This window comes from Mesoplodon mirus (genome assembly GCF_964341445.2).
Source record: "Mesoplodon mirus genome assembly, chromosome: 10".
Classification (NCBI taxonomy): Eukaryota; Metazoa; Chordata; class Mammalia; order Artiodactyla; family Ziphiidae; genus Mesoplodon; species Mesoplodon mirus.
In genome coordinates, this window is record NC_138986.1 from 90,831,378 (window position 1) to 90,858,173 (window position 26,796).

Below are 26,796 nucleotides of genomic sequence, written 5' to 3' on the forward strand. Positions count from 1 at the left end.
GGCTCAGCGGCCATGGCTCACGGGCCCAGCCGCTCCGCGGCACGTGGGATCCTCCCGGACCGGGGCACGAACCCGTGTCCCCTGCATCGGCAGGCGGACTCTCAACCACTGCGCCCCCAGGGAAGTCCATTCCTCTTCTTTTCTTAAACGGAGAAACCACATTTTCCTGGAAAGGCAAACGATATACTCGAGTTTTTGTTTCAAGGGAAAGAAGTTTTTCTCTTGTGCCTATTCATTCGTATATATTGAACAACTACCAGAAAATACACCCCTGTTTGGCGTGTGTGTGCGCGCGTTTGCCGTTTCTCTAAAATTCTGACTCATCGTCTGGAGGACAATGACTGATTTTTTTCCACCTCACAAGGTTGCTATGAATGTCTCCGTACAAGGATGGGCCTGTTCATGCACCCCGGGCACGGGCGGTGCAGCGGTAGCATAAACAGCCCGAGGAGCCGGGTGGCCAGGGCAGCAGGGTTGCCGCCCGGGGTTTGCGGTGCTGCCCGGGGCGCCGAGCAGCGCCATTGCGATGCGGCGGGAGGGGTGGAGCCGCCGCGTCCCGGCTCAATGTAGAGCCCTCGCTCCGTTCGCAGGCGCGCCCAGTGCAAACTGCTAAGCCTGGAGTCGGGAAAATCCGGGAGGAGGTGGAAGGCCACACCCCGCGCTGCCCGCGAATTTCCTCCGGAGCCCGCGGTCGCCGGGCAGACGCCGCCGAGATGCGGGGCCCGCGGCTCGGGACCGCCGCCGGCCTCTTCTGCGTGTGGAGCGCGGCGCTGGCCGCCGCCCCCGGGTAGGAGCGCGGGACGGCGGGCGCGGGGCGGCGGGCGCGGGGCGGCGGCGATCCCCAGCCGGACCCCGGCCTGGAGATGTGATCATGCGGCGCTTCCCCTCGGTTCTTCGCGGGACAGTTGCTCTCTCCACCCGCGAGGCTGTTTAAGCGTCTCTGGCCGTAACTGCTTTCTAAAGACAGCATTTCATTTTTAGACCACGTTGCCTCTGCGTGCTTCTCAACTTTTTACCCCCAAATAATGTGCCGCCTTCTTTTAAAGACATATATATATATATATATATATATATATATATATATATATATTTTTTTTTTTTTTCTAAACAAGATGCTTCAACTTTGGCAATGACAAGGTGTGACCGAGGTAGCTGAAGTATGGGTTTAGGTGCAGACTTCGTGGGAAGATAACGAGTGAGACACCTAAGTAGTGGAAAGCACTCCCCGGCTTCCCCCCAGAGGTTTTTGCCCTTGAGCCCTAATCCGTAGCTTGGGCAGGGAAAATGCTGTTTTAGCGATTTTTATGCTTTGCTCTACCTGGAAATGTCACCACTGATAGTTTAATTTCAGATGGTATATTTTAATCAGTGGTGTTGATTAGATGATGTTTTCTTGGGTAGATGCCCAAACATAAAGGTTTCAGTAAGAAACAAGCAAAATCCGTGTGTGTGTGTGTGTGTGTGTGTGTGTGTGTGTGTGTCTTTAAGCCAAGAAAAAAAAAATTATGCTGGGATGATGTCTTCTGTAAAGGAGAAGTTTAGAGGCTTGTATGATACTTTGCCAGTAACTTCTGCGTGTCCCAGTGTAAGCCATCCTGTGCTATTTGTGGTTTATAAAATGGAAATAATAACACAGGCCGGTCCTCTAACAGTGCATGGATTACCGCATTAAAATTGATTTATGGGAACGTATCAATAAAACATGATAAATATAATTAACACTGCTGTATGTTATATATGAAAGTTATGAAGAGAGTAAATCCTTAGAGTCCTGACCACAAGGAAAAATATGTATTTTTTCTATTTCTTTAATTTCGTATCTATATGAGATGAATGTTCACTAAACTTATTGTGATAATCGTCTCATGATGCATGAAAGTCAAATCAATTATATCTCAATAAAACTGGATAAAGAATGGATTTATGGGGATTATTGTTGTTTCAATAGCATTTCAGTGCAGTTGCTAAATGGAGCAGTGAGGCAATATTAATTGGAACAGTTGCACCTGGCACAGTCTAGGGAGTCTATCTCACTCTCTATGAAGTTTGAGGATCTCAAAAGAATGGAGATGTGAGGGTAAGAAACTTTGTTTTTCCCTTGCTGTTGGAAACTCTTTAGGCCCAGGTTTCTGGTGACAGCCCCTGGGATCATCAGGCCGGGAGGAAATGTGACCATTGGGGTGGAGCTTCTGGAACACAGCCCCTCACAGGTCACTGTGAAGGCGGAGCTGGTCAAGATAGCAGCGAACCTTGCCGTCTCTGTCCTGGAAGCAGAAGGAGTCTTTGAAAAAGGTAAGATAACAGCAGAGTCTTACCCATCTGCAGTAATAATTGGAGTATGTTAATAAAGCCACGTGCTATGTAACGTAGTGGAGAAGCCCCCCATTTTCAGTGGCTTACACAATACACTTTTATTTCTTACTCATGTGGAGTCCAAAATGATGTTCCTGGGATGCTCTTCCAGGTGGAGATCGTGAGGCCCGGGTTCCTTCCCCTTTGTGGCTCTGTGGTCACCAGTATGTGGCTTCCAATCTGCAGGGGAAGCGCGTGGAGTGTCTCCTGTGGGAGGTCTTTATGGGCCAGGCCTGGGTGTGGCTCATATCATTCCTCCCTCCTCTGATGGCCACGTTTAGCTGCACAGGAGGCTGGGCATGTAGGACAGTGTGTGCCCAGAAGAGGAAATGGGCATAGTTAACAGTCTGACACAAAACCATATTTATGTATGGTTTATGCAAACCAGGTGTGACCATATTTATTGGATGCAGAGGATTTTACTAAGTAGGCCTGTGGGTAGGAAAAGAAGAACTAAAGTTAAAATCTAGTTTTATGGAATATTTTTCAGTTTTTTAAGTAGCAGGAAAAAAAAGAAAAATAATGTAAAAGAAGTCGGAGCCATTTGTAAAAGAACCCACATATCTTGTTTTAAATTTGGGTTCTAGCCAGGCCCAGGATTAAATTGGGTCAGTGAATGTCTTCTTTTTCAATACTAAGGGCAGACTAATTTGGGGGGTAAATGGTTAAATAGGTAAGCTTTCTTTCACATTAAAATGAACACTTAACTTTTTCTAATTGAAAGAGTAATGTATACTCAGTGCTAGCAACCTGGCAAATACTGGAAGTAAAGGGAATAAACCAAAATTCTACCTGTAATCCTACCACCCAGCTGTAAACACTGTTAACTAGAAGCATGTGTAGATGTTTAGTCAGAGGCCAGAAATTGAGGCATACCTTCCTATAATGTTGAGTTATCTTTTAAAAGAATCATTTAAGGGCACAAAATGAAGGGGGAGTGAGATTCCACAGTAGCTCATTGTATAAATGTTTATCCTTCACCAGCATAGAGAAATTAACACCATCATGAAATGAGATAAAATCAAAGTTTATCTACATCGAGGTTCTTTCTCCATTGGGAAGTTGACTGACTGGGTGGGTAAGTTCGGAGTCAGGAAGAGGTGAAGTGTGCAGGGGCCAGGCCACTTTGTCTTTCACAGGAGTAGTGTCAGGAAAGCGGGAGGCCTTGTTTCCCTGGAGAAGCAATGCAGTTAGCACTTAAGATCTGAGATTGAGTCTTAGTACTACCTGTGTGATCTTGGGCCGGTTACTTAAATGCTCTGAGCCTCAACTTCCTCATCTATAAAGTGGGGATAATGTACTTCCCAGGGCAGTTATAAAGTTAGATCAGTATCTAGTACCTATTAGGCACTCAGTAAACAGTAGCTGTTAATATTGTAAATAGGAATACTATTGAAGAAGAAGATGCAGGAAGCATCGTTTCCTTTTTACATGGGGGCACATCTCTTGCTTTTATTATTGAACTATTTATTCTGAAAATGAATGAATCTTGGTCTTGTGATAATGGCTAAAGACAATATTGAAATACTAAGTCACAGTAGACAACACTTAAGGTAGTTCCACGTTCATTATTTATTCATTAAGAATTTATCATTTTGGCTCTACTAGTGTGACAGTTTTACTACAATGCAAAGGTCCAGAATAACAAGGATGATCTTGATAAATATTTGGGCTTTGCTCGGACATTGGTGTGTGCTTATTCTACAATTTCTCCTACGTTGTCTTTTCTGCAGTCTCCTTCGTCAGTCTTGTTTCTTTTTTTCTGCAAATAGCACGAACACTGAGGTGCTTGTTACTGTGGCTTGGTTTTAAACTTTTAGATTTTTCCTTTGGGAGGAAAGTTTGTCATGCTTTTGGGTAAGGCTAAAGTGGGTCGGACAACACTATCCTGGGAGCTTAATGGATCTTTGAAAAAGAAAGAGCGAAAATGCACTACTTTCAGGGGCTGTTTTGGACGCAGTTGACATACAGTTTCATTGAAAATACCATTGCAACCCTTCTCCCTCTTTCAAAGGAGAATGTTAACTTTGTTATCAGGGGCTGTGAGTCATTGTTCTCAGAGCAGATGCTTCCTGTAAAGTTAGGACTTAAGGACCAAGACATTTCTCCCTCCCTGTCGCTACATCCTTTGCTTTATCTGATTTCTCCAGGTGTAACAATATGTAGATAAAGGAGGACTTTCTAAATTAGTGGGGTCTGGATCTTCCTAGGGTTCATTTTTTCCTTGCCACATAAACACAAGCAAGTAAATACATTTTAGGTCTGATTATTTCATCATTTTCTTATGATGGACTCCAAGAGGTCCTGCCAAGGAAAGATTGGTTTTAATAAAGCTCTGCCTGCTAGCAGAGCTGGGTAAGGAGGGGGATTGTTTCTGAGTGGCTGTTTCTAGCAGTCCTGCTGTTCTTAGAAATTCCTGGGGCAGGGCGGTGTTTCACCATAACCAGAATGCATTTCTAGCTTAATTTGTGTCAGAAACAGTAATAGCTAAAGCATTAGAATTGCAGCATATACCTTAATAAAGGCAGAAAAGATGGCTTGTCCTCAAGGAAAAGTTCATTTATTTGTTTGGCAGATATGGGAAATATTTTGTTTACATTTCCATCCTTGAGGCCAGTAGCATGGATTACATGATAGCTAGTTTATTCATTTTTAAATATATTAATTTTATATTTATTGGGGATCAGTTATTTTTATTTATTTATTTTGGGGTGAGCAATAGCCCTTGAGAAAAAGTGTTTCTAATAAACTTTGAGGAGTTCTCTAAGGGTGTATTAATGCGTTTTTCGTGGTGACATTCAGATATTGAAGTGCACTTGTCATGAACTCCACTATCATCGTCCTCTATGGTGAATAGAACTAGGTTCCTAACCTTATCTTCTGTTGTACAAAAGAGTTAGTTAAGTAAATATAATTGATAAAATTCAGCAGGTAGTAATTACCAGAGAAGATGGAGCACCTATTGGCGTTTGGAGTCAAGTCAGACGGTCTGTTGGTTGCACAGTGAATCTGTCCCCTTATTTCTTACCTTCCTGGCTTTTATCTCTTCCTTTACTGTGATGGTGCCCTGGAGTTCCATGCCAAATCAAGAAAAAAAGCGAAGAACATTTGAATTCACAGGTCATAAATGAGAACTATCTTCTCATCTTTTAAAGCGTGTGAAGGAATTGAATTATTTTCTGATATCCTGGAAACCATAATTTCTGCTTTATTTCCCGATCTCTTTTGACAATTTGAAATGTTCATTTGTAAACTTGCATTGTTTTTCCTGAATGAAATTTACTTCAAATAATAAAGAATACACCCCTTTCCTCCACTAATGAATTCATTGTTGCTGGTTTCACATCTACCTGATAGAAGATAAAAACCTAAGGAAGCTCCGTACTGTTCTCCATAGTGGCTGCACCAATTTACATTCCCACCAGCAGTGTAGGAAGGTTTCCTTTTCTCCACACCCTCTCCAGCATTTCTTGCTTGTAGACTTTTTGATAGCACAGGGAACTCTGCTCAACATTCTGTAATAACTTAAGTGGGGAAAGAATTTGAAAAAGAATAGATACCTGTATATGTATAACTGAATCACTTTGCTGTACACCTGAAACTAACACAGCATTGTTAATCAACAATACTTCAATATATTTTTTGATGATGGCCATTCTGACTGGTGTGAGGTGATACCTCATTGTAGTTTTGATTTGCATTTCAATATAATATAAAAAAAATAAAATCCCCCCCCCACCCCTGGCAAAAAAAAAAAAAAAAAAAGAAAAAAGGAAAAACCTAAACAGAAAATCTCAGCTGCAAACTTGGGTGCAGGGCAGGGCGTCTCCTGGCCTGGAGGCTCTGCTTCTTTATTTATGGCGCCGAGCCTGCTTCCGTCTTCCCACTGCAGGGTTTGGGTGAGGTGAACTCTATGTGTATGTCTGTATCCTTTAGTAACTTGCCTTTTCTTCTTGCCCTAAAATCTTGGAGAGCTAATGGGGTGTTTACCTTCTGTTCTTTAAGAATGAAACATTCTTCTTTGTCTTTATTGTCTTTTTATCTCTCTCCCATTGACTATGGGGTACTTTATTTTCTATCTTGATTCAGTAAGGATGGGAAGTCAATATTTTATACTTTGAACTATTAGCTGAAGAACTTAAAAAACTCATCCGATTCAGTTTGGATGGCTTTCTGGTGGAAACAAAGCTCCTGAGCGTACATTTCATGGCTTGTACATCAAAATCAGTAACCTGGTTCTTATGAGCGTAGATGAATCAGTATGTTATGTGTGCAGGTCTCCCAGGGAAGGTTTGCACGGGCAACTGTGCCAGTAGAGCTCATTTTGAACTTGCAGTGACACGAGAGTTATTTTTAAAGGGTGTGGGTTCTTCTTTCACATGTCTTTGGTACTGTGTGTAATATATATTAGTAAGAAGGTGGGACCTGAGGATAAAGGACCAGAGTGTAGTCACGATGAGCGTGGGCTCTGAAGCCAGGCTACCTGATGTCCTTCCATCCGTGGTTGTGTGTCTGTGGGCTGTCACCTTCTCACCAGGCTTCAGTTTAATCATCTGAAGAGCAGTGGTTTCCGCCTCGTACAATTATACGGTTAATGTGAGGGTGAAATGAGGTAACGTTGAAAGCACTTAAACACGTAGGACTTACTCAAGACATTGGTACCTATTGTCATTAGAAGGTGATGGCAGCAGTTATGTCAGAGGCGATTCTTAGTCACCTGTTGGGATGACCTTGAACTGGGGACTCTATAAAAGAGTCTATAAAGTCTATAAAACTGGGGACTCTACCTCACTAGGAGGGGATGGGAAGGAACGTAACATATTAAATACTGAGTTTCCTTACAGTGCCAGGGACTTTATGCACAATTTTTAACTTCAATAACCCTTGGAGGAAGGCACTATTATTTTCATTTTAGAGATGAGAAAACGAGGGCTAAGAGAGAATAGTTTTCCTGGGATAACACATTAAATGGTATAGCCTGAATGTGAAGTTGGTTCTGTTGGTGCTGATGATTCTGAAGTTGAAGGTTTTCCACTGCCTGGAAGAGCATGAAATATTTTTCATTTGCTTTACTTTGGGATATTGATGCAGTGGGGTATCAGTCTTCCTTGAAAATCATTTTCTCGTTTGCTTGTGGTAGTTCAGAGCTGGACCTCATGAGATCTAATCTGGATCTAAGAATTGCAAGTTGCAATGCCAACTCTCCTCCTAATTTACTTTGGGCTTCGTAGAATTTTGGAGCTGGACGGGGTCTCAGAGATAAGCCAAATCAATCACCTAGTTTATGGCTGAGGAGACTGAGGGGTGGTGTCTGGTGACTTGCCCAGGGTGAAACGCCTTTTGGTGGTCGAGCTGGAAACAGATCACAGGCACCCACATTTGCAGCCGAATGCTACTTCCATTATACTCTAGGAAACTCTGCGAACATATGGGGAACTCTGTGTGAGACTTAGGGTATGTTTGGGAATGTTGCTTTATCTGATACGGAAGAAAATAAGGCTAACTAAGGACTTTAGAAATGCTTACCTGCATTTTTGTGCCAGTTTCTTATTTCAGCTCAAGGTGGAGTTGCTCCTGACGGACGAATGGTCCTGCAAGGGGTGGGAGTGGGGCCGGGCACCTCAGATCTTTTCTAAAACTAAATTCTGTTGCTGTGTTTCTCAAAATGTGAGTCATACTTATTCAAAATGCAGATTCATGGTCACCCTCTCAAGACGTGGGTAAGGTCTGGGAATCTAGACTTTATTTTAAGCAGTCATCACAAGGGATTCTCAGCTGCGTTAAAGTGAGACCAACTGCCCTCCAGTTAGAAGGATTCTCATGGATTGTTCCGACCAGAGTACTGAAAGCCTGAGGGTGAGAGGCAAGCCTTTGCAAGGCTTTGATGATTCCAGGCAGCTGAAGGTCCCGCCCAGATTTCTGTATTTGCCTTTCAAGTGACCCCTAGCCCTAAACGTTGGTGTTAATCTAAAGCAGTGGAGAAACAGGTCTCGGGGTTTGATTATCAATCGGTGATGGAGTGACGTTGAAAGTGAACAGACTGATGCTTTAAACTCCAAGCTAAACATGTGCTGCTGCTGTTCTAACGGGGGAATGAGTCACTGAGGGCTTGTGGTGGGAGGAGAAATCAGGTCCTGTAAGAATCTGGGCGGGGTTGCTGTGTGATCCATTCTGTTGTTAAGAAGCGTTTACAATGCTGGAACTCCTTGTTTCCCGGATGACGTTTCCCCCCATTAATTTATTACTTATTGATTATTTGCGGTATGTGACACATGAATGAATGGGGGGCGGGACAGAAGAGGAAGGAAGGCATTAGAGAAGGTTCAGAGGTTGCACAGGGATAAGTATAATATTAAAAGTGCAGAGGCTGGAGAGCTTTTATTTCTTGTTTGTGTCGAAACTTCACTGTGGTTGGTAAATAGTGCTTCTTTTGTGTGACCCTGTGCCTGGCACTGTTACCTTTTACACCCAGAGCTGTACAGATGTCCATTCATGAGCGTCCCACCTCTGCTGATGTATTTGGCATTTTGTGGGAACAGTTACTTCACGTATGAGAGAAGGGAAGGGTGTGCCCGAGGAAGGAGCCCAGGGCTGGGAGTGGCAGGTGTGACAGAGCGTCGTGTGTGTGTGTGTGTGTGTGTATGTGTGTGTGTGTGTGTTTTCTGAAAAGATGTTACATTCAGCTTTAGATGTAAGTGTGGGGAGACACCCAGGTGGAGGTACGCAGCAGATAAGTTTGAAATGGTAACTAGGGGTAGAGTTGAAGGCGTCGTTTTCATAGAGGCAGACAGTATTCGAAGTCTCGGTGGGAAGGCATGGGATGTACAGGAGGCAGCGCTTGTGGACAGAACAAGCCTGGTGACAGGAGCTTGGGAGGAGGGAAAGAAGTCAGTGAAGCTCCTGGCCCGTGAGCAGCCAAAACAGGGGGATGGATTGGAGATGCTGAGATGTCTCAGAAGCCAAGGGAAGGAAGAAGACCAAGAAGTTAGGTCTTAACAGTATGAAGTGTCCCAGAAGGTCAGAGAAGAGAAGAGGAGGACAGGAAAAAGGGCATTGGAGGTCCTCAATGGAATGGTTTGTTTATTTATTTATTTATTTATTTTTGCGGTACACGGTCTCTCCCATTGCGGAGCACAGGCTCCGGACGTGCAGGCTTAGTGGCCATGGCTCACGGGCCCAGCCGCTCCGCGGCACATGGGATCTTCCTGGACCGGGGCACGAACCCACGTCCCCTGCATCGGCAGGCGGACTCCCAACCACTGCACCACCAGGGAAGCCCAGACCACTCTTTTTTAAAAAAATGACTACAGTAGCCTCCTAGGTTATCTTTTTTTTTTTTTTTTTTCCTCCTTACACTTATGGCTCTATAGTCTATTCTCAATCCAATGGCCAGAAAACAGGCCAGATTTTGTCCCTCCCCATCTCAGTATCAGCCAATGGCCTTCCGATGGCCTGTGAACCCTACGCAATCCAGCTCCCTTTGATCTCGTTTCACACGACTCCCACCTCCCTCCCCAGCCTGTCTGGACTTCCTGCAGGTCCTACACCACACCAGGCATGCTCCTGTCTCAGGGCCTTTGCATTGACTCATCTCTCCACCTCTAATGCTCTCTGCCAGATGTCTTCACGACTCAGCTGCTTCAGGTTGTGATTCAAATATCACCTTTGCAGTAGACCACTCTGTGGAAGTTTCACGGTTGAGAGGAGAGAGGCGGATTGTCTCTTAAAAAACACAGTAGAGAGGTAAAAGGGTTGATGCAAAGGGGAGGGGTGGATAATTCAGGGTAAAAAGAGAATCAGGATTGAGAGCACGGGTGAGTGGATTATCGTTAAAAAGTACTTTTTCCTCTGATGTAAGAAGAAACAGAAGAGAAAGAAACATTTTGAAGTCTGAAGTTGAGATGAATAAAATGGAAATATGATTTTAGAAAACCTTGCTATAGTTTCCTCTAAATTGTGCAGATCTGTCGTCTCTTTGTAGGAAGTGGGGATAAACGTTAAAAGTAGTGGCTCACTGGGGAAAGAAACAGAATTGGAGCTATTCCCTGGTGCTGCACTAACCTGGGTCCCTGCTGGATTGTGGGCTATTGGGATGCAAAGACTGACACCCGTATTGGCATCAGGGGAGGGCACACAGGAGAACGGGGAGGAGAAAGGGGCTGTTCACGGTGGACGTATGCCTCACTTGAAGCTTGAGGGGACGGGGTAGAGGCATTTTGTTATCACTGTGGTTGTACGTGTGAATAGGAAGTGGAGTTGTAACTCATCACATCTTGGTCTGGGCTCAGAGGACCTCCTACCAAAGGTGCAGTGACAGAACTGGAGGACTGGGGACTGTGGTGGTCCGCTGTCCCTTCTAGTCGTCACTCCCCTTAAGAAAACCCCATGACCTGACTTTCTTCCTTTGCAAGAGTGAGGGTGAAACTGATCAAAGAAGATTTGGTGGAGGTAGCGGAGTAGGGAGGTGGTGGGCAGGTCTGTGGGTCTTTAGTTCTGAAGAAGTGAATCATGAATTAAAATCTGAAAACCAGAGTGGTAAAGCGCTTGGAAATAAACAGGGAGGAAGGTGTTTTAAGAGCACCTGGTAGCTTCTTTTGGCAGGACAACGTTAGGAGTTTACATTTATGAAAATGTAGCTGGCAGAAATGATTTAGTATTATAAATTTAAATTTCACTGAAATACGTGTTCAATCTCCTCAGGAATAGAGGTAAGACAGGGCATTTACTACTTTGCGAACTCCAGACATTCATCAGGCACTAAATTGTATATGGCACAATATTGGTGGCGTAAGTGGTGACCACACGAATTTCCTGTCCTTATGTTCCTCACAAGGAAGCAAAGCAGACTGCGTTTCATGTGCCAACTCAAGTTGATTGTAGAGGCTTGGAGTGCTGTGTTGATGGTTTCAAGTCAAGTCTGGGTTTACGGAAATAGTGGTTGGATTAGCTGTGTCTGCCATGCATGGGAACAGGGAGTGTGGAATGAATGCTGCAAATGAGCCTATTGGGTTGAAGAGGGATGGTCACCTGGAGGGCTACAGAGGTGCTTGAGGCAATAACATCATGGATAAGAGCAAATATGGAAGAGTGGGTGCGTCCAGATACCAACATGAGGGTGAAGTAAGCTACAGAAGTGTGACAGGAGGGAGTATGAGGTTTCTTTGGACTGATATTTTAGAAGGAATTAGCTGGGTCTGTCCTGTACAGTTTGGGAGACTCTGGAACCACATTGGAACTGGGCCCTTAGCACTACTTCTTACTACCTATGTGGCCTTGGGCAGGTCGTTCATCTCATCCAGTCTCAGTTTCTTCATCTGCATAAAAGCAGATGATAATAATAGTCCCTACCTCAGAACACTGTTGTGAGGATTAAAGGAGACAGTGCTTTAGAGCTGCGCTGTCCAATATGGTAACCACTAGCCACGTGTGGTTTGTGAGCGCTTGAAATGTGGCTCGTACATCTTAAGATGGGCCGTGAGTATAAAATACACACTGGATGGGCTTCCCTGGTGGCGCAGTGGTTGAGAGTCCGCCTGCCGATGCAGGGGACACGGGTTCGTGCCCCGATCCCGGAAGATCCCACATGCCGCGGAGCGGCTGGGCCCGCGAGCCATGGCCGCGGAGCCTGTGTGTCCGGAGCCTGTGCTCCGCAACGGGAGAGGCCACAGCAGTGAGAGGCCCGCGTACAGCAAAAAAAAAAAAAAAAAAAAAAAAAAAAAAAAAAAAAATACACACTGGATTTTGAATACTTTCACTGCCAAAAAATGCAGCAAAACTCACTAATTGTTTTATATTGATTACAAATTTTATGGTAATATTTTAGATATATGGGATTAAATAAAATGTTAATAGAATTAATTTCACCCATTTCTTTTTCCTTTTTTTAAAAAAAATTTTTATTCTTTTTCATTTTGTAGTGTACTGCTTTAGGACGTTTACCATGGTGCCTGGCACACAGTAAACACTTGGGAATGTCACCTATGTTATACCGTGCATCTCCCAGCATCAGACATAGCCCTGATGCCTCCCTCCTGAGCGCAAACCTGTGGCATGAGGCTAGGTGTCTGTGTGTTTTAGCTTTTTTTTTTTTTTTTTTTTTTTAATGCCATGTGTCTCTATTGATGGCTCTTTGATTCTGACTGGAGTGGGCCTTCAACCTTACCCCTCATCCCTTGAGGAAGGAGAATGTCTTCCCCAAAAGAGCACCATACCATAGGGGTCGGTAAACTGTTTCCATAAAGGGCCAAATGGTCGACACGGTAGGTTTTGCTGGCCTGTGGTCTTGGTTGCAGCTACTTGGCCATTGTAGCGTGAAAGCAGCCATACCAAAGGGGCGTGCTCGTGCACCGACAGAAATTTATCTATGGACCCTGAATTTGGAGTTCGTATAATTTCCATGTGTCACAAAATATTATTCTTTTTATTTTTCCCAGCTGTTTAAAACCATTTTTAGTTCATGAACTGTACAAAAACAGGCATGGGCCAGACTTGGCCTGTGGGCTGCAGATGACTGACCCTGCCATAATAAATGCCATGTACATTTAGCAGCCCAGAGCCTGGCTTGATTGGTTTTTCATTTGTATAGAACCTAACATTTAGTTTATATTGTACCGTTTTATTTACTTTACTTTTAGTGGGTTTTCATTTGACCTACTTTATACTCAGTGGTCTAAATGGAACAAAACGTTTTTTATGAAACTGTTATTTATTGAGATATTTGTAAGCAAGGGGAAGCAGGAGAGAAGAAAATTAAAGGAGTATGTAGGGACCAAAGGAAGTTTTTTTGTTTTGTTTTGTTTGAAATACTTGTGTTTTCTGTATGGATCGAATTCACTGAAGAGCTCCTTGGCTTAAAAGTGACATTAAACCACAAAGCAGAAACATATTTTAAGGTTTTGTCTTCCATGGATCTGTGGTGGAAACCCCATTTCCCGCTTTGTCCATCCGTGATCAAAGAAAATGCTGAGTAATGAGGGTATTGATGAAAGAATATTTAATAACTTGGTAAAGAGGTCAAAAGTTTTAGTTGCAAAAGTGATTTCCTTAAGTTCATTATTGTACATTACTGAACAGCAGAGAGCTGCCAAAAGTAATTAACCAGTAAATACTAAGCCAGGTACATATATGGTGGGAAATCCTTTTTTTTTTTCCCGATAGAGAATATTTCTGGACCTAGTTGGATTTCCAATTACACACTCTCCTTCCCTTCAGGGATTTTCTGCAGAGCTGTCTGGTGCGCACAGATGTCAGAAGAGGCAACATATGGCATTATGGAGTGTGTTTAAAAAGTTAAGGAAAGGTTAGTTTTTGTGTATGCTTATTACACAATTTAAAAATAGCTTTGACTCTATTTGTAAATCGAATGACAGCCAGCTCTCAGGCCTGTGCCAAGTGTGAAGCTTTAAAACAAGGTTTCTTTTGAGTCCCTTTGGTGGCATTGGGAAGGAGAAAGCACTGCAGGAATTTTAAGATCTACTGTCTCTCGTCATACACAAAAATGATCTGAGTTTTACAGAGATTATCTGCAGCGACGTTGAGAAGGACTTCACAGAACAGAGTGCATCTTTAGTCAGTGACTAAGAATGCCGCGCAACATTTTAAGAGGTGGTGACTATTTCCCTTGTCTGCGTAGAGCCCGGAGCTCCGGCAAAAGGGAGAAAAAATGTTCACAACAATTTGCAAATACAATCTATTTCATCCTCAACCTAGCAACCACAGAGAAAGAGATGACTATTTCTCATCTGCACTCCTACCACCCTGCCCCCGATTTTATATTTTGGTACCCGTAAATTACTGCTACAGTGTTAGGACTGTTCAAATAAGACTTACTAAGTGCCTAGGAAATTCCAAGCTGCCCTTGTAAATTTAGAGGGAAGACAACAAGTTGCAAAAAATGTCAAGTACTTCAAGTCGACCTTTTAATGACACATGAGACAAGTGAGCGGACTTTAAATTGGATCTCTCTGCATATCCTTTGAGTCACTCCCTGAATCCAGCAAGAATTAGGGGTTTGTGGGAGCCTCTCTGCTCCTTCACCCCAGCTTCTGGGGGCAGCTGTGTGTTTCTTGGGTCTGTGATGGACACGGTCACGTGTCAGAGCGTGAGGCCCAGGCATGCAGTCGACCCCCTCTTCCAATTTCCTTTAATGAGAAAACCCCTCAAAGCTTGGACTCTATGAAGAGTCCCATTAAAAACAGAAGTTCTGGGAATGGGATTTCCTGCACTTCACATCTGAGTAGTTGGCTTTGAATCACTGAAATGCTCGCCCTTCAGTTGATCAACCTACTAGGTTTACTTGGATTGTAGACTCGAAGCTGTTTTTTACTTTCTCCTTGCTTAGTGTCACTTAGATAAAAATAAATTATGCCCCCTTCCCCAATACACACAGACACACACACAGACACACAGACACACATTCAGACACACACACACACACACACAGAGACATGCAGACACGCACACACACGCAGACACACACACAGACACACACAGACACATGCACACGCCGACACGCACACACCCACGCAGTCGTTAGTCTTTGTGAGATTGCCGGTGATGGGAGGTAGCCAGCGTGTCAGGCCCAAAGGAAGCACATTGTTTCCTCCAGTCACTGGGCTGACAAGATAGTCAAGCCCGATGGTTTATCCTAAAGTCACAAAAAATCAGTCACTCTCAATAATCGAGGGTGCTGTGTTGCTGGGGCCCAGCTCCCTGCAGTTTAGTATTTCTGATTTTATTCCACTGTGGGACGTTGTGGTGGGTACCATGCTGTACCGCCCGGAACCAGCCTGTTGGGGATGAAGACTCACTCCCTGAAGCTGCTGGGAATGTTGCAGCCCACCGCCCTCCAAGCCAGAGCTTCCTGGGGGCTGCACCGCTAGGGAGACTCACCCTGCCCAGGGAAACTCCTCTTTGGGTGGAGGTCCAGCCCCTCCCCCCAACTCAGGACAAGTCTCAGGGGTCAGAGCAGCTTCTGAGGGTGCCCCGTGGACGCGGCTTGAGCCTGTGTTGAGGCTCTTCCCCTCCTCCTCCCCAGACCCGCCTCTGCATCCCTCCCCTTCTCTAGGTGCTGGTCCCAGACGCTCGCCCTGCCCTTGAATCACCGTGTCAGAGTCGGCTTCCCAGGGAACCCGACCTTAGACACGTGTGGTTCTTGCTTCCTTTGAAGATGGGTTTTTCCGATCTTGAAATTAGCTTCAAACGGATGGAAACGGTGTAGTGTGGAGAACTGATAAAAAGAGTTAAGACATTTTCTAGCTTTTATATCCTTTCCAGAAGTTCTTGTATAACACGAATTGTTTCAATTCGCTCCACCATTGCGGCGCCTATAGTGTAACTGAGGGCTGGGAGAGACATTGTGGAAGAAGGATCTAGGTCGTGGTGATGACTAACGCAGAGCTGAGGAGAGCCGGGAGTCCAAGAGGACTGCGACGTTGAGCCTGTGTGAATCACAGGTGGGTAGAACGCGAGGACAGAAGTACAGCTGCCGTTCTTCTCCTGAGAGGCAGTGGCTTAGCATCTGAGCTCCGTTACTTCTTTCCTGTGTGGCCCTGGGGAAGTCACTTAATATCTCGGTGACTCAGGTGCTCATTGGTAAAATAAGGATAATCATACTTAATATTGCTAGGTAATCTTTTTTATTTCAAGCGTGTTCCAGTTATCTTTTGCTGTGAATGAACCTCCCCACACTTTAGTAGCTTCAAACAACAATGGTTCATTATTTTTACGAGTCTCACTCAGTCCACTTGTACACACAAGTTTGATGATTATTCGCCTGAATCAGTTATTACCATTATTGTTGTGGAATTTTCTAATTCCATGATTCCTTAGACTTTTATTTATTGGAATTCTATGGCAAAGAATAACTTTTTCTGAATATATATATATGTAGAAATGAATCTGTTTGCTGTACAGCAGAAACTAACCCAACATTGTAAATCAACTATACTTCAATAAAATAAATTAAAAATTGTAAAAAAAACCCTTTTTCTTCTCCATTTAGTCATCTATTAAATTATGTATCAGCACAAACTCATACTCTTATTTTATTCAGTAGGTTATAATCCATTATTTATTTGAATGTTCAAGTTATCTGACCCTTATCATAATAATGTTCAACTTGAACGTTCAAATAATTAAAAATGTTTTTTTCAGATTTCCCATATTTTCCCTGTCCACATGCATGGATAGCCTTCCCTGTTATCAACATCACTCACAAGAATGGCACTTTTTTTTTTTTTTTTTTATCAAGGATGAACCTGCAATGATGCATCATAATCACCCAAAGTTCATAGTTCATGTGAGGGCTCACTCTTGGTGTTGTGAATTCTGTGGGTTTTGATGAATGTGTAATGACATATGTCCATCAACATAATATCATACGGAGTATTTTCACTGCCCTAAAATTACCCTATGTTCTGCCTGTCAAAGATCAGTTGACAGTATTTATAGGGTCTATTTCTGGGCTGTCTATTCTGTTCCATTGATATATTTGTCTATTCTTTTGCCAGTATCACATGGTCTTGATTACTGTAGCTTTACACTAAGTCTTAAAGTCAGGTAGCATTGTTCTTCCAACTTTGTTCTCCTTCAATATTACGTTAGCTATTCTGGGTCTTTTGCTTCTCCAGGTAAACTTTAGAATCAGTTTGTTGACATCCATGAAATAACTTGCTGGGATTTTGATTAGGATTTAGGATTGCATTGAATCTAAAGATCAAGTTGCGAAGAACTGATGTCTTGACAACTAAGTTTCTCTATTTATGAACATTGAATATCTCTCCATTTATTTAGCTCTTTGATTTCACTTATCAGAGTTTTGTCGTTTTCCTCATCTAGATCTTGTACACATTTTGTTAGATTTATGCCTATTTCATTTTTTTTGGTGCTAATGTAAGTGGACCTTGTAATTTAACTTCAGGTTCCACTTGTTCATTGTTAGTATACAGTGACCATAATATTTTTAGTTGAGAAAACACTCTCTCCACATGTGCTGAGCTACCTGGTAAAATCAGAGAAAATTCTGATGTGTGGAGGATATTCTCAATTTCATTTTTTTCCCATATTGAACTGTTTATGTGTTTCAGCCCCAATATTTTGCAGGGTCTGCCTATGCCTCTTCTCAACATCTATTTTTACAAGACAGAACTTGTTAGTTGTCTCTGTTTATGGTTCTTTTGAGTGTTTCATCAAGTTTAGTTGCTGCACCAACTTTCCACTTCCCACAGAAATGGAGATGTTCTCAAAGCTTGATTATACAATTTCAAAGTTAAATCTTGTGCAGGTTAAACCCATCTCATATTAATATTTTGCTAAACCAAAAAAGATCCGGGACAGATACTCAATCAGAATGTGGGGATACCAGTGCGACCCAGACATTTCTGGTGAGGGCTCGCCTGTCTAAAAGGCCTTCTGTGGTCTGGTCCAGCCGCATCTCTACTGCCTCTCCGGCCTCTGGTCACGTCTCACACAGCTCTTCTCTTCAGTAGACTCCATGCCTTTGCACTTGAGGCTGCTCTGCCTGGAAACTGGTCCCCTCCATTCTCACCTGGCTTGTTTTTCCTTATCCTACAGCCCTAGACTCTGCATCATTTCCTCTAGGCGCCTCCCGTGGCCCCTCTGAAGTGCCCCCCACTCTCCCTCTATTGCAGCCGTTCCGTGTGGACCTATATCTGTTCAATTGTTTTTCCTCCTTCACCTTTTCAAGACATTCTTTGTCCAGTGTCCTAATTATGGAAGAGTGCCGCTCCTTGCTTCCTGGGGTGACAGCTGTTCGATAAACTGACCTGTGCTGTGTGATAAGTGACTTTGGTGAGTTGCTTATCTGCTTCTGAGAACATACTTGTATTTCAGTGAGGCCCACTGGGGCAGTGGTCAAAGTGGGGTGCACACATCTGGGTGTCACAAGACCATTTATAAGGGGGTGGGTAGAAAATGTACTAACTTTTATGTCCATTATTTTACTGAGAAAAACTAAGAAAGTCAGGTTTTCTAATATTTATATTTTGGTTGAGAAAGTGCATGTATATAACTTTATAAATCTAACTTGACATGGTAACATGCACCAAATATTCGTATTGATTGAGTTCTCTATCATAAACATCTGAAGCCCACTGCCACAGAGGCACACTGACATGCCAGTGGGTGACTCTTCAAGCTTTCTGGCAGTGTAATGACATATTTATCAAGTGTTTCCTACATGCCAGCCACTGTTCTGTACCCTTTACAGGGATTGGCATACTTATTCCTTACAGCCACCTTGTGTGATTGCCTTCATTTTGTGGATGAAAAAATTGAACCTGGAGAATCAGGTAACATGTTCAAGGACAGGACTAGTGTGTGGCTGATTTGGGATAGAACCTATGTGGTCTGATTGCAGAGGCCACTTGCTTAACCCCCGCTCCATACTGTACCTGTCTGTTCCCATGGGGTGGGCACATGTGGCCTCCAGGAGGTGAGGGACCATGTCTGTCTTGTTCACTGTGGTACCCTTATAAGTGTTTCTTTTTTTTTTTTTTTTTGCGGTACGCGGGCCTCTCACTGTTGTGGCCTCTCCTGTTGCGGAGCACAGGCTCCAGACGCACAGGCTCAGCGGCCATGGCTCACGGGCCCAGCCAATCTTCCCGGACCGGGGCACGAACCCATGTCCCCTGCATCGGCAGGCGGACTCTCAACCACTGCGCCACCAGGGAAGCCCTTGTGTTTCTTAAATGAATGAAGGAACTGAGGGCCTGTCACCACCTCTGAATTCATGTCCCTTAAATGGGAACTTTGAATAAGTACTCTTTTTATTTTTAACTTGAAACATTTTTTCCTTTGCAATAAATAGAGTTGATGAGAAATTGGCATGAGTTAAATTAGCAGTCTTTGTTTAGGAACTTACATGAAAAAAGTCTGCATCATTTTAATACTAATGGTCAGTTATGAGTCCCAGCTCACCCCTGACGTGACTAATGCCTTCCTTTTTTCCCTTTATCACGAGTGTATGAGAAATGAACATTAGAAATGAACCTCAGCTTCCCTCTGTACACTGTATGAAGTGTCCCTCAAACATGTACAGCCTTAAAAGAGCAACAGGAGCAGCAATAATATACACGTGGAAAAGAGAAGCAGAATGTAACTAATTTTTTGGGAGAGGTTTACCCCCTGATAGCCTTTTAAGTCTTAATTCTTTGGCACAAGGATATGTAATAATCTCTCAGGTGTTCTGGGATTTAATAAAATTGTTTTGGTTTGGCTAAATAAGTTTGTGATTCTATAAATTTGATTCCCTCTACATCTGAAAGAGTATTAAGAGAGTCTTACAAGTTTTGTATTATATCACTATATTTAAATTATGACTGTTTTCTTCCCTGTTTTCCTTTTAGGCTCTTTCAAGACACTTACTCTTCCATCCGTAAGTATTTATTTAAAAAATTTGGTTTCAGAAATATACATTGCATCAGTGAAATAAATGAATTAGTATTTTATTGGCTTTTCTATTAATTTACATTCCTTGTGAGTTTGATTGAGTTCAGTTCCACCTTCAGATTGTTTAAGAATAATATTACTTCAGGGAGCTTGGATATTAGCCTCTTCAAACTCACAGTGGAGGTTTTCCTCTCGTAAAATGGAGAACTTCACTGAGGGGGAATGGCCTGGACTATTAGCATAGGTACCTGGGCGGGCTTGGTCCTGCTCCTGCCTTAACAAGCCTTCCAGTCTTGGGTGTGTACTTAATGCTCCATCCCAGTTTCTTTGTCCTGGGAAAGGGCAGTGCTTCACTGAGCCGAACTGTACCCTGAGGCAAAATAAAACAACAGTAATTGAATCTGACCCTGTCTTTGTTTAAAATTTTGATTTTTTGTTTCATAATTTAATTTTTGCATCACTTTTGCTATTTAAAACTATTTAAAATATTAAAAAATTTTAACTTGATTACTGAGTGTTTTTGGCATGCTCTTAAATTTTGCACTTGAGGCAAGTGCCTGGCTCACCTCATCATGGTCCCAGTCCTGGAGGAGGGGATAAAGGTATAGTCTATTTCATAGGGGTTACCTTGGAGGTGAAGTGAGATGTGAACATGCTGTAGCATCTGCTACAGAAGTGGAAAGGGTTATTATTTTGTTGAGAGAGTCATAAAACCTGTTCATTAAATAGTGTTTGTGAACTAGTCCTGAGTCTCATGGCTTTAATTTGGAAGTTTGTGCTTTTATTACTGTTTTGTTTTGGAGCTTCACACATTTGATATACAGTCGAATAGAACATAGCATCCACCAAGAGGACAATCTGGTGTACTTTTCTGGGACTAGATGACTGATGACTTTGACCCTGACACTTATGTAAGGTTGACATTTCCTGATGAGCCAGGTTCCCCGTTAACTCTTGAAGGTTACTTATCAAGCACATTCAGAAACCACATTCATTTTGGGGTTCTTAGAGAATATAGTGCTCCCAAACTATCCTTTATAAAAATTACTTATATTCCATAGCTATTATATTTCTTACCTATTTTTAAAAAATATTGATTTATTTACTTGGCTGCATTGGGTCCTAGCTGCGGCATCTTTTATTTATTTTTTATTTTTTAAAAAATTAACTGTGTTCTTCCAGTGTCTTTTTATTTTATTTTTTGATATTTATTTTCTTTATTTAATCTTTAAAAAATTTTTGGCTGCATTGGGTCTTAGTTGAGGCACGTGGGATCTTCACTGTGGCATGCAGGATCTTTTGTTGTGGCACATGGGCTTCTCTCTAGTTGTGGCATGTGGGTTTTCTCTCTCTAGTTGTGGCACACGGCTTAGTTGCCCTGTGGCATGTGGGATCCCTGACCAGGGATTGAACCTGCATTCCCTTCATTGGAAGGCGGATTCTTTACCACTGGACCACCAGGGAAGTCCCAGCGTGGGATCTTTTAGTTGAGGCATGTGGGATCTTTAGTTGTGGCATGTGGGATCTTTAGTTGTGGCATGTGGGATCTAGTTCCGTGACCAGGGATCAAACCCGGTCCCCTTGCATTGGGAGTGTGGAGTCGTAGCCACTGGACCACCAGGGAAGTCCCTGTTTCTTACTTATTATTATGTTTGTACTTACCTTACTAACAAATGTACTGTTGTAATAATAGAAAGTGGGGTTGGGGGGAGGGAAGCCCTAAGCAGGCAGACGTGGGGAATAAAACCCAATCTTAGTGACAATAAGACGTTAGGCTGCATTAATGTGACCTCAGACATAGGTGCTGGCCCCCCGGTGTCTGTGTCCATAACTCTGTTGAAAAAGTATTACAATGAGAAGATTAAAATAAATCCTGTGTAATATAATTGTCTGATAGCAGAAGGGGTTGAGATTTCAGTTCAGGAATCACAGCTCAACGCATAATAACTGTCTGCTTTCCTCAAAGACGTCCGCAGTGGCACGGCCTGGAGTGTAGCAAGTCTGGAAGGGGCAGGCATGTGGGCGGACCAGGGCACTCGGGCTGATTCCAATAATGTGCCTATAAGCTGTACGTGTCCCAATTAGCTACAAAGTTGGCTACTATTAGTCTTAAAGCCTTAGCCATGTGAAATACTAATCCCAACATCCTATATTTGTCTTCAGTATTATGCCATTTCTATTGTATGTAGATATAGCAATTATTTATTGAAAGATTTACCAGCAGTTATATTTAGGACTAGATCCCTTTTTAGTAAAACAAAATTTTAAAGGCTTAGTCATAAAGTGTCTGGGAAAATTTGATAACTCTTGGCAAAAATAGAAGGTTCTGCATTTTTATGAGTGTTCAATTAAAATAGACCCATCTTTCCAAGTGCTCTTGCATTCTGATGCTTGTAGATGTAATATTTTAAATTATTTTTTAAGGTCCTCATGAAGTTTTGCTATAAGATATGAATATATTGGCTGCATTAAAACAAATGTGTTTTTAATATCTGACTAGCTCATTGTTTCTGGTTTTTTTTTTTTTTTTTTTTTTTTTTTGCGGTACGCGGGCCTCTCACTGCTGTGGCCTCTCCCGTTGCGGAGCGCAGGCTCCAGACGTGCAGGCTCAGTGGCCATGGCTCACGGGCCCAGCTGCTCTGCGGCATGTGGGATCTTCCCGGACCGGGGCACGAACCCGTGTCCCCTGCATCGGCAGGCGGACTCCCAACCACTGCGCCACCAGGGAAGCCCTGTTTCTGTTTTTGATACAGTAAAATCAGCCTTCAAGAAGAAGTAAATAAAAAACAGAATTTACGCTTAACATAAAGATTATTGTTTGTACAAAACGTGCTAGAAAAAGTTTCTTTTTATTCTCTTTGTAAGTAAATCCAACTTAAAACGAGGGAGTGGTTTTTAAAATTAGCATGCCTAAAAATTTTTTTTTAATTTTATATTGGAATATAGTTGATTTACAATGCCGTGTTAGTTTTAGGTGTACAGCAAAGTGAATCAGTTATACATATACATATATCTATTCTTTTTTAGATTCTCTTCCCATATAGGTTATTACAGAATGTTGAGTAGAGTTCCCTGTCCTATACAGTAGGTCCTTGTTGATTGTCCATTTTATGTATAGTAGTGTATATATGTTAATCCAAACCTCCTAATAAAATTAGAATGCTTTTAAAGTTTAATTACTAATATATTTTAAAATAGAAACTATCATCTTAAATTTCTCAATTTTATTTTGAAAGTTATTTGAAATTACCATTACTTTTGGTAACTGGCGTTATTAGTGAAATAAAGTAGGATAAATACTATTGTGTTGTTTGTTTCCTTAAGACAGTTGATCTTTCAGAGAAGATGGTTTTAGACGGCCCAGATTAGAATAAGGAATCTATTTATTGTCCATCAAGAACCTTTCTGAGCATGCCTCTATCATCCACCTGGAGAGTTTGCGTTTATGTATACACAAAATAGACTTAGCATAACTGGGAATCAACCGTGCTCAACTCAGATGCTTGTTGATATTTTGTTCATCTAAGGCCTGGGTATTGTATAGCCCCAGACTCTTATTCTGCTGCCAGACAGTGTCTGTATATGGGAACTACATCTTTTCCCAGCCCTGTGACCTCAGTTCAACACGTAGGATCCAAAATCTCTGTGGGTAAATAATTGGTTCTTGTGTAAGAGATAAGGAAGTCTCTTGTTAGGGAACCCCTTTATTACCAATTCTGGGAATCCTTTTTGGTAATTGTGTCCCCCAAGAAGGTGGGAAGCAGGTTACAACCCACTGCAGGTCTGGCACAGAGAGAATCTTTTAGAAAGATTGCTTAACATCCCCAGTATTTTCTCCAATCTTCTTCTCATTGTGTCCCTCTACTGTTACCAATGGATGACCAAGGTCTCTACTGACAGCCAGAGTCCATGGTGACACCCTAAGCCGTGCAGCGATGCCTCGTCGTTCATAGGGGCACACCAGGTCCACTCTGAGAAGTCCATATTGTCATGCTAGACTTTCCAGCTCTAGGATTAGCACCGAGGCTTTGAGGATCCCAAGTCACCTGAATTTTACATAGGGAGAGGTGGGGTTTCTAACAGGGGAGTGTTGAAAAAGAGAATTAGGGTAAGTGAAAGGAGCAGAAAGATAGTCAGGACCGTCTCCTCTTGTGTCAACTCCCTGAAGGAGGATGGAGTAGGGGACAGAGTAAAATGCTTTGGACACTTTTGTGTTAATTCGAATTTTCTAACTCTTTGACCTCCTCGTGGTTAATAGGGCTCTTTAGTTTCAGACCTCTGCATCATTCATTTGACGTCAGTCTCCAATCTACTCTCTGTTCTGGGGCCTCTGTGCCACTAAAAATGATCAAACGATATCCAAATCATAGAGAGAAATTCCATCTAATATTTTTTTAAGCATGAACTATTTATAAGCCTGTGCTGTATACAAGCAAATGATATGCTGGTTCCTGGCATATATATTTTCCTGCTTACGGTATTAAGGACTCTGTTTAAAAGAATCTGAGGACTGAAGCATCATTTGAGAGAATAGGATGTAAGGATGCAAGTTCCAGGCTAGATTTGCAGCCCTCTAGGGCGTGCATCTTTGGTTCACGTTGAATCCCAAGCACCTAGAACAACCTGGAGCTCGAAGGTGCTCAGTGAATGTTTATTTATTAAAGGAAAGCAAAAATCAGTACTAGAGGTCCTTTGAAGGTGATATTACTGATTGTTTCTCCTAACAGTTTACTATGAAAATATCAAATATCCAAAAAACCTGAAAGAGTTTCATAGGGAACACTCCTGTAACCACCGCTTAGAATCTACTGTTAACATTTTACCATGCTTGCTCAATCACATATTTATGCATCTACTCATCTCTCCGTCCATTAATTGATCTTATTTTTATTTTTTTATTTACTTTTTTGTGGTACACGGGCCTCTCACTGTTGTGGCCTCTCCCGTTGCGGAGCACAGGCTCCGGACGCGCAGGCTCAGCGGCCATGGCTCACGGGCCCAGCCGCTCCGCGGCATGTGGGATCCTCCCGGACCGGGGCACAAACCCGTGTCCCCTGCATCGGCAGGCAGACTCTCAACCACTGCGCCACCAGGGAAGCCCTGATCTTATTTTTAAAATGCATTTCCAAGTAAACTGCAAACACCAGTACTTTTCTCCCTGTTTCCTGCTGACCACTGTATTGGTGGTTTGTTACGTTTCTTTCATATTCTTATCCACATTGCTGGCTTTTGGTGGCTGCTATTTCTGGAAAATCTCCTTGGAGCTCTCTGTGGACAACTCTTATTTGCAAAAAGGAGGCGGAACATTAGTTTCAGAATCTCAGGTTTATGAATATGAAAATGAACTAAAATTCAGGTGTGCTCATTATCGATTCTTGTGTAACCTGTTATCCCCAAACTCTGGTGTGAAACAACCATAAACTTTTATTATTTCCCACCATTTCTGTGGGTCAGGAATTTGGGAGCCATGTAGTTGAGCAGTTCTGAGCTGCCGATGTCAGAGCTGCCGTCATCTGAAGGCTTCACCAGGCCTGGGGGTCCTCAGTGAGGTCGCTCTTCACGCGGCTGGCAGGTGGGTGGTGGCTCTTGGCTTCTGTTCCTCCCACTGTGGGCCTCTCACAGGCCTCTTGAGTGTCCTTAGCACATGGCGGCTGACTTCCCCCAGAGCCAGGAATCCAAGAAAGAGAGAACCAGGCAGAAGCTATCCTGTGAATGACGCAGCCTCATTCTACTCTTGAGAGGCAAGTCACTGGGAAATTAGGCTCTACCTTTTTTTTTTTAAATTAATTTTTATTGGAGTATAGTTGCTTTACAATGTTGTGTTAGTTTCTACTGTACAGCAAAGTGAATCAGCTGTACATATACAGATATCCTCCTTTTTAGATTTCCTTCCCATTTAGGTCACCACAGAGCATTGAGTAGAGTTTCCTGTGCTGCACAGTAGGCTCTCATTGGTTATCTTTTTTTTTTTTTGGCGGTATGCGGGCCTCTCACAGTTGTGGCCTCTCCCATTGCGGAGCACAGGCTCCGGACGCGTAGGCTCAGCGGCCTTGGCTCACGGGCCCAGCCACTCTGTGGCATGTGGGATCTTCCCGGACCAGGGCACGAACCCGTGTCCCCTGCATCAGCAGGTGGACTCTCAACCACTGCGCCACCAGGGAAGCCCTAGTTATCTATTTTATACATAGTATAAATAGTGTATATATGTCCATCCCCATCTCCCAATTCATCCCATCTCCCCCCCTTTCCCCGTGGTATCCATACATTTGTTCTCTACATCTGTCTCTATTTCTGCTTTGTAAATAAGATCGTCTATATCAATTTTTTCAGATTCCACATGTATGTGTTAATATACGATATTTGTTTTTCTCTTTCTGACTTACTTCACTCTTTATGACAGTCTCTAGGTCCATGCACATCTCTACAAATGACCCAATTTTTTACTTTTTATGGCTGAGTAATATTCCATTGTATATATGTGCCACATCTTCTTTATCCATTCATCTGTCAATGGGCATTTAGGTTGCCTCTCTGACCTGGCTATTGTAAATAGTGCTGCAATGAACACTGGGGTGTGTATGTCTTTGTGAATCATGGTTTTCTCTGGGTATATGCCCAGGAGTGGGGCTCTGACTTTTGAAGGGAGGAGGGTCAGAGAAATTTTGGACATATTTAAAAACCATCACAGGAAGGCTCTTGTTAGAGTAGTATAGTTCATCCCGGGTTTGAATCTCAGCCAGTGACCTGGAGCAACTTCCTTTACTCTTCCAAGCCCCAGGTTCCTGGTTTGTAAACTGGTATTAGTTAGAGCACCCACCAGAAGAATTGTTGTGAGGTAGAATGACACGGTGTGCGTAGGCTGAGTGTGGTTTCTGGTCTGTTCATGCTAGAAGGTAGGATTTCCACTAGTGATAGAAACCATAAAACAACGGTGCCATCAAACTTACCAGGACTGTGACACGATGCACAAGATATAGGAAGAGAGCACATCCTAGAACAGGTGAGAGGTCCTGGAGAGAGTATGGCAAGAAAACA

At 42.9% G+C, this 26,796-nt stretch overlaps 1 protein-coding gene across 1 annotated transcript in view; it reads left to right on the forward strand.

Annotated features, from left to right (window-relative positions):
* Positions 1-381: 381 nt before the first annotated feature.
* The window catches only part of CD109 (CD109 molecule), a 128,155-nt gene continuing 101,740 nt past the window's right edge, over positions 382-26,796 (forward strand). Inside the window, exons 1-3 of the mRNA XM_082633497.1 lie at positions 382-787; positions 2,120-2,292; positions 19,719-19,747. Of these exons, the coding sequence (XP_082489623.1) occupies positions 714-787; positions 2,120-2,292; positions 19,719-19,747 (276 nt within the window). The 5' untranslated portion in view covers positions 382-713. The remainder of the gene's footprint in view (positions 788-2,119; positions 2,293-19,718; positions 19,748-26,796) is intronic.